The sequence below is a fragment of the Orcinus orca genome, chromosome 5, assembly GCF_937001465.1.
Source record: "Orcinus orca chromosome 5, mOrcOrc1.1, whole genome shotgun sequence".
Classification (NCBI taxonomy): Eukaryota; Metazoa; Chordata; class Mammalia; order Artiodactyla; family Delphinidae; genus Orcinus; species Orcinus orca.
The window spans coordinates 2,084,515-2,092,657 of NC_064563.1; the positions used below are offsets into that span (position 1 = coordinate 2,084,515).

Below are 8,143 nucleotides of genomic sequence, written 5' to 3' on the forward strand. Positions count from 1 at the left end.
AAATATAAGCCAAGTTATAACTAAAGTGATGCACAAATGAACTGAAAAACCAAATGCCTGTGGCATTGTTACGTCATGGCAGATGATCCCTTCCACTGCTTCTTTCAAAAATATTTTCCAACACATGTGCCTCGTACACTCTGTGTTGAGTGATTCTCCACTGGCTCAATCCGTGTGCCCATGTCCAGCATGGGAGTGTCAGTGGCACGAAGTATTAAAATAATCTAATGTGTAAACAACAATGTATCTGAGTCTCTGGATACAACTGCATCCGGGTCTCTAGCTCTATTGTGTGCATATCTCTGCAGATACATCTAGTCCTCAACTCCCTCCCAGTCACTCCCCTGTCTTAGGCTCCCATTTGTCCAGAGTTCTAGAGCTATATACAGCGCTCTCTCGCTCTCTCTCCCTCTCTCTCTCTCCCTCACTTTCTCTCTCTCTTTCTCTTTCACTTTCTCTCTCCCTCTCTCTCCTTCTTTTCACTGGGCAGAAATGGAACATCATTTTCAAGAGCCACACAGGTGGCATAGGCCTTCTGGGAAAAGAATCTGGCCACGGTAGCCTCAGGACAAGTAGGATTGGAGATGTGGAAAGAGACAGCTTATGGAAGAGTTGGTGCTGTCAAGAGGGTGGGGGGAACACTGGGTCACAGTGTTCCGGGAAACACTGAGATGCTTGTGGGTGGAAGGACTTGCACAGGCTCTTCCTAGAGCTAGGAGCTGTGGCTTTACCATCTTGGTTGTCCAATGCTGGCCGCTCCAGAGAAACCTCGGAGCCCAGGGACAGGCAGCGATACCTCCACAGGGAGGCCACCGGTGCACTGTGCATAAACACACCTGCGGGCTCTCAGGATTCCCTGGCTGCCATGCAGATCACAGCTTCTGCTCCCCCAAGCAAGCTTATCCCACCTGGATTGTCCAGGAGGGAGGTGATCCAGGTCTGGCAGGCAGTGCCTTCTGGGAGAAGCCAGCAAATCCCATGTTTCAGTGATTAATTTTCTCAGCCAAAACTTCCAACTACTCGGGAAAACCCCCCCTGATCCAACAAGATGGTCATGCCTCCCTCTGATCTCTGGCACTTCAGGACAAGGGACTAGGACATACACCTCCTCAGGACATCCTCCTGGGCCCCCTGGGACTTGCAGACACCTACTGGTCCCGGTGACATCCGTCCAAGGGTACCACCAGACAACCGACCTTAGTGGGTACAGAAAATCAAACACACGGATCACACTAACACCCCTACACACACACACACATACAAACACACACACACACACACACACACACACACACACACACCAGCCATGTTTTCACGAAATGCTGGTGTAATTACTCTGATTGCCAACTGTTTCTGAATAAGCTCACTATCCTCATGTTAATCCACGTGGTGGCAAAAGAAGCATGGTGGCAAAAGAACACATTTGGCATGTTTCTGTATTTCTGGGTGGGGTTTTTTTGTTGGTTTGTTTTAAGTTTTTCTATTCTCTGCAGCCCAAATGCACTGAAAATGTTGGGATGGCTGTACTTGGAATCCAAAGCTTTCCTTTCAAACTCAGCTGTGTCATCATCCATCATGTAACGTGCTACATATCCCTCTCCTTCCCCTTCCCCTTCCCCTTCCCCTTCCCCTTCCCCTTCCTCTTCTCCTTCTCCTTCTTCTACTTCTTCTTCTTGGTACAGATGTCAGTTGACCACTGAATGTGAAACCGACTCTGTCTTTTGTACGCCAAGGATAAGCACTGAAAATAAGTTCCTTTCCTTGTGAACCATACACGTGTGGCATGCCCCTTTCTCTGGTCTCTCCATGGCATGTGAGCAACGGGATGGGTTTCAGAGTACCTCTGAAAAAGTCCCAAACAGCTGAGGACCATGGGTAGACACTAGATAAGCACTCAAGCTTAGTATGTGAATTATCGGGAACTCAAATCCCAGCCAAGGAAATGCTTTAGGAGTGTGAGGCAATGATGTCCTGGTGGTGATGAGGGAAGTGGGAAACGTACTCGACGCAAACTAGGCTCTAGGTTCTCTCTCCATTTGGGAAAGTACAGTGACACACTTAAGCGTGAAGGACTCAGAGGTGGGGAATTCCACGGAGACAGAAAGTATGTGTGGAATGTGGAAAGGTGTGAAAAGGAGAGAGCACTGGACCCCAAGCATTCTGGAAAAGGATGACGAGGGCGGCAGCTTCAAAGGGACCTGGGAGCCTCCGAACAGGCCTTCCATTCCAACGCCCACTTGCCTCTCGGGATTCCTTCCAGGTTCTCAATTGGCAAGGAAGGGTTCAGCACCATCTGTCGCTATTTACATAAATAGGGGCGTGGCATCCTCATCTATTATAGACCCTGAGCTTCTGAGAACTGAACAGTTGGCCAGCACTTTCCGTGCCATCCCTGTGGGTCTCCCACCATGGATTCGTCCAGCTCATCCGGCACATACAGCAACTCCAGAGGTACGTTGCCCTCAGCATCTGGGCTCTGCGGTTGGATCATCCAAATACACTCATGCACCTCCCTGACCCAAGGGTTGATCACCACGAAGATTGAAGTTTCCCAATGACCACCAAATGGCATGCACTGATATGCTGGGCCATGTTTCTGGAATCACTTGGGCAAAAGAATGCACCTTGGTTTGGGCATTTCACGTACATATTTCTGGTTTGCTGCTTCATTTGTTTTCCTTCTAGAAATCCACATGGAAGTTGGTAGCCCTGTTGCCTGACAATGGCTTCTCTACTAAAAATCCCAGCCTGTGGTTGCAGTGAATGGAACACGAGTATTTGATAACGTTCCCAACTAAACTGACACTATTTTCCAGTTGACAGTGTTTGGGATTTTGAATTTGTTTCGCATGTTCTATTCTTGCTGTTGTTGCGGATTTGCTCTGTTATGTTGCGTGTTCCATTTGAACTGGTTAACTTCCACGGTGTCCATGGAAATAATCCACATCCAGTATGTGTTAAGATTAGGAGACAAAGAGAGATTTTCTTTGAGCACAACTGAAAGCTAGAACCAGGGAAACAGAGATTCCAGGAGCACTCAAACTGTCTTTCATTAGACTCCAAGGTAGGCACTGCAGGAGTCTCTGGAAAGCCAAAATCTGCAGTGTGACAAGTCCGTTCCTTGAGTGCTTTCCAAATATGTTCCTTGGAGCTGGCAGGAAGGAAGGGCGCTTTAAAAAGGAGTCCCCGTTGGGGATCTGAAACCCTTGCCTTGTCTTGAATCCTTCCAGAGGGAGACCTGGAGACGACCCTACGTCACCAGCTGCCAGCTGCTAGGGCAGGTAGCCCTTGCAGAAGGGTTGGCATTGACCTAGAGTTGGAGAGATTTCAGGAAACTCAAGATCTCAAGGGTGTGCCGGACGTGCCTGAAACCACACCCTCCCCGGCCATCACACCCGGCTCCCCCCTTAGAATGCAGGAAACAAACACCCATCCATTCCCTTGCTACAAGAAATACGCAACCTCAAATAGGAAAGGGGTGGGGGGCAGCCCTTCAGACTGCCCAACTGAAAGAATAGCACGCACACGGGGCGAGTCACCATGACCTCGGTGACTAAAAGGGAAACTCATCTTCTGAGGAGTACTGGGCTGTTGTGGGTGTGTGGGTGGGTTGGCACCATCAGACAGGGCAGCACGTTGGTCATGGCTCAAAAAAATAGGTTTTCTAAAAAATCCTCTAGTGTGTTCTGTGTTGGGGGTTGGCTTGTGTGTTTGTCTGGCTTCATTTGGCTTTCGTCTACTTTCCTTTCCAATAGTGAAAGTGCAGATATGCTGTGCGAATGATAGTTCAGAAGCCAGGTTCCTATGGTTAGCATAGAGTTAGAGGTAAATCTGGTAGAAGCCATCAAGATTTTCCAAGGCCTCCACAGGTGGAAAATCCTTCCACCCGTTTTGGTCACGGTAGCCTGTTTTCCTAGGGCTTTCCCCTTCTGTTTGCATTGCGTCCTGTGGATCATTGGCGATGGTGAGGAGATCCCCATAGCCTTGACCCTCAGCTTAGCTTGAGCCCCCAGGGTCCCACTCAGCATGGCTTTCGGGGTGCACCCACAGTTTTTCCAAATGCACAGTCTTCCCGTGGCTTAGAGCTTTTTCTCATGGCACAAGAACCAGCACTGGGCCGGCACCGTTGATTTGCACCTCCATGGATTCTCCCCTGACACATTCCCCCTCTTCTCTCCCACAGGCCGACTCTCAAGACCATCGCGAAGGAGGAGGCTTGCTCTGAGTCTGAGTCAGAAGGACACCCTGCAAGCACTCTTTCAACAGAACCCCTACCCCGGGATAACGACCAGAGAATGGCTGGCACGAGAACTGGACATTCCAGAAAGCAGAATTCAGGTACAACCGAGTCTCTCGATCCATTTTCCCTCTCGGGGTCCATGTCCAGACGCAAGTTGCCCCACTCCAGTTGCACTCCTTACTCTAGGGCTTTCCTCTTTGGGGTGCTCCAGACAGCAGGAAGTCGAATCTTGGCAAGAAGGTGGCTCCCTTTGGAAAACGTGGCTGGACTGAGCTGTGTGGCGAGAGGTCCATTCAAATGTGTGGTCAAGTATAAAAGGCGAGGGGCCAAGGAAGCAGGAAGGCCTGGTGGTGTCAAGGAGATGTTACCTTGATGGCTGGCCTCCGAGGAACTAGCTGTGCTGAAGACTTCCCTCTCTGGGCAGGTTGGAGAGGTGTCACCAAAGTTAGGAACACCATGCCTGTGACCTTACATAGTTTCGCCGAAGACTGATTGACTTTCCCTACGAACACTTTTTCTCAGGGTGTCCAATTTTCCGTGCACCACCATCAGAAATGTCTAAAGACATGCACACACACACGCACACAAGCACAGGTCCACACTGCTGTTCGGCCTCGGGGAATGAGGTAGCATGCACAATGTTTCACTGTTGAAGACAAGAACACATATTCTGAAGAAGGGGAGCGGGTACATAAGAGCCTCCTGACCTAAAAGTGATGGAGGCATGTAGTCCCTGAGAAGTAAGTGTCAATGTGTAGTTCCCAGGCAGCATGAGAAGAGTGGTTTTCATGGGGGCACTTGCTAATGGATACGATTGCATGTTATGAGACAGTACTGCCTGTGGGGACATAAGAGAGGCAGGGAGACATGAATCGGGCATGGACTATGGGAAACGGGAGGCAAAGAGACCAAATGAGGGAAAGGAGATTGAGCCTGAGAGCCTGGGACAGAGACAGAGAGAGGGGAAGGCAGGCAGGCAGTCACTTGGGCAGCCGGGGGGGTCGCAACAGAGACAGACGTCAACAGGTAGATGTGGAGAATCGTAGACAGAGACCAAAAGACCCACAGAGAAAATGGTAGTTTTGATGAGAACGGCTGGGGCGGGGGAGAGAGACAGAGAGAGTTAGCTATCCATCCCATTCTGACTGTGGGAAAGCAAGCATTGTCTCCTCCTGTGTCACAAGTCATTACTCTGGACACCAGTAAGGTGACTCGAAGAGGAAGGATTATTTTCACGGACACAGGTTGTGTATTCTGGAATCTGGTGCACTTCTTCAGAGGTAAAAGCCGGAGTCTACATTCTACATGCTAGTGAGACTTCAGTCCCTTTGAATCGTAAATATTTCCACTGGGGGCAGACGGGCCATACTGGGTCTCCATCAGTCGGCTTGTTGCTGGCCGGCTGGCTGGTGCGTTTGTGCGTTTGTTCTATGGTGCATCCCTGCAATAGATCTTGGAAGTACGTGCATAAGCATTGAAAGACAAGGCTCTCTTTCTTTGTACCCAGGTTTGGTTTCAAAACCAACGAAGAAGACGCGTAAAGCAGAGCCGATTGCTGTCGGAGAATGCCTTCAAAGGAGGGCAGTCACAGCCGCTGCGGCCCCCACCACCTGAGGCTTTGACTCGAGGTAAGTACCCGGCATTCCATAGGCATTTCCCCAGAGCATCTCCTTGAGACAGAATCATCTATGAACGTGGATGACCATGGGAGGCCAAGAACGCTTCAGAGAGGAAACCATGATATCTTGGGTTCTTGCCCCATTCCTGTTCCACCCAGGAGCATCATGCCCCTCTTGGAGGGTGGGGAGATGCATGCCCAGGAAGGCTTGGAATCTTTGGGTCCAGATCCTGCCCGGACATGCAGAAATGCCTTCTTCCATCACATGGGGCCTTTTCACATAACACTGAGTAAGGTGTATCGATGTATCGATCTTGATCTATGACATACCGCTTCCTACATACCACACACTGGATCTGCTGTGAATGTGCTGAAATTGGCCTGAATGTCCTCTCTTCTCTGTGTGTTCTTCTTTAGGAAGCATGGGAAGAGAGGCCAGGCGAAAGAGGACTTTCATCTCTCCTTCTCAAACAAGGGTCCTTGTGCAAGCCTTTGAGAGGGATCGATTTCCATCTATTGCTGCCAGGGAAGAATTGGCTCACCAGACAGGAATTCCCGAACCTCGAATCCAGGTAAGTTCTCCACCAGTGGGTGGAACTTGGCTTCTCCCACGAGAAAGGAGTGTTAACCCTTGCGACGGGTTGTTGCTGGATATATGTAGGCTTGGAGACGGGGGATTGGGAGGACGTTCCCTTCGTCTTACGAATACGCTACGGGGGCTGATCTGAAGGCATCCATTTCCAGAAGAGGACAGGGCAATGGAAGTCCTGGGCAGCCAGGGAGGGGCCTGAGTTTGTAGCTGGTCAATGCCAGCTCTCCTCAAAGACAGGGGTGGGGAGGGGTGCAGAGAGTGGTGTGAGTCCTGTGTTGCCCTGACGTCCTCCCGCATTTTCAAGAGCCAAGGTGAAAGCTCTATAGGAAAAATGGCCCTTAGGTGAGGCCCAACAGTACTTGCCATGGGTCTGACAGATTGGAGGGCATGTCAGGTCAGGGCAGGGCAGGGTGGGGCGGGCTGGGGCAGGCCGGGAATGAGGCGGTGGCAAGTCGATCTGGATTGTCACACTGCTAATGCTCCTGTCTCCCCATATGGTTCCCTAGATATGGTTCCAGAACCGAAGAGCTCGGCACCCAAAGCAGAGCGCTAGTGGGCCTGTGAATGCCTTAGCCAAAGGCCCTGATGCCACATCAGCTGTGACTGCCCTGTCGGACCAAAACACCCTGCCAACTGTCCATAGAAGCTCTCATCGTTATCCTCCCTCTCATGCACCTGATAGCATGCAATCCTTTGCTGCGGCCACTCCTGTTTTCTCCCCCTCCTTTCTTGTGCCAGAGGCTTCCTATGGGTGCTGTGTGGGCCAGCCGTTGATGTTCATCATGCTCCAGCCCAGCCTGGCAGCCCTTCAGAGATGCCAGAACCCACAGCCTCTTCTGGCCACAGTTCCGTGGGGCGAACGGTCACATGCTCTCATCGCCAGTGGGCAGCCTGCCCAGGGGGCCATCTGGCCACCTGCACCACCAGAGACACACTTCTGGCAGCAGCAGGCAAGCTCAGGTGAAGAGACATCTCCCCAGCTGGAGCAACAGCCCCAGCGCTCAGCCCTTACAGGCTCCTCAAGCCTCCTGGATGAACTCTTGTCAGACGTGGACATTCTGGACAAGGCAGGCCCTTTTCTGAATGTGGACACAGAGGAAGAGGAACTTGCAGCAACCTTGGAAGCCCCCCTTAGCGAGGAAGAATTCAACGCCCTGCTTGACATACTGCCAGGCTCCCCAGTGCCACAGGTTTAGGGGCAGGAAGGAAGGCCTTGCCCCGAGCCCCTTTCAAGCCTCCTTTCCTGGGAGGCAGAGCCATGGGGGAGAGAAAGAAGAAGGAACAAGCAACGCTCATGATAGTGTCTGGCAGGGAGAACAAGGCAAGTTGACTGTCGACAGCAACTGCGTTGTGCCCAGGAGGGATGCCATGCTCCACACGGACTGTCACAAAGCTTGCACACCAAGAGGGACACCCTCTCTGAAGCCTCAAGGAATTCAAACCTTCCAATGAGAAAGAGGAGGACCCAATGCTGAACTGGATTTCCCCGTTGTATGTGACATTCCATTGATCCAATCAATAAATCTTGGCACTCAGTTCAAGTTCTTGGTTGTGATTTTGTCACTTTGATTTCTCCCGTGTTTCCTCAGAGAGGTGAAATCCCTCCCATGACCTGGGACAGCATGGAAGGCGGTCCAGATACCCCTGTCTAGTCCCGTAGCTTGTAGCCACAAACACACCCTAGTGGAATCAC

General features: G+C 51.1%; 1 protein-coding gene across 1 annotated transcript; it reads left to right on the forward strand.

Annotated features, from left to right (window-relative positions):
• Window positions 1-2,408: 2,408 nt before the first annotated feature.
• LOC125964503 (double homeobox protein 4-like protein 4) lies at window positions 2,409-7,646 on the forward strand. Its single transcript, XM_049710247.1, has 5 exons — window positions 2,409-2,451; window positions 4,184-4,338; window positions 5,748-5,868; window positions 6,276-6,430; window positions 6,957-7,646. The coding sequence occupies exons 1-5, from the start codon at window positions 2,409-2,411 to the stop codon at window positions 7,644-7,646; spliced, it is 1,164 nt and encodes a 387-aa protein (XP_049566204.1).
• Window positions 7,647-8,143: the final 497 nt, after the last annotated feature.

Excerpts from the sequence above, each read along its gene's own strand:
- LOC125964503 (XM_049710247.1), top strand. The coding sequence starts at position 2,409 with ATGGATTCGTCCAGCTCATCCGGCACATACAGCAACTCCAGAG. Across the intron at positions 5,869-6,275 it reads ACCTGAGGCTTTGACTCGAG|GAAGCATGGGAAGAGAGGCC; the intron begins GTAAGTACCCGG and ends GTTCTTCTTTAG. Across the intron at positions 6,431-6,956 it reads TTCCCGAACCTCGAATCCAG|ATATGGTTCCAGAACCGAAG; the intron begins GTAAGTTCTCCA and ends ATGGTTCCCTAG.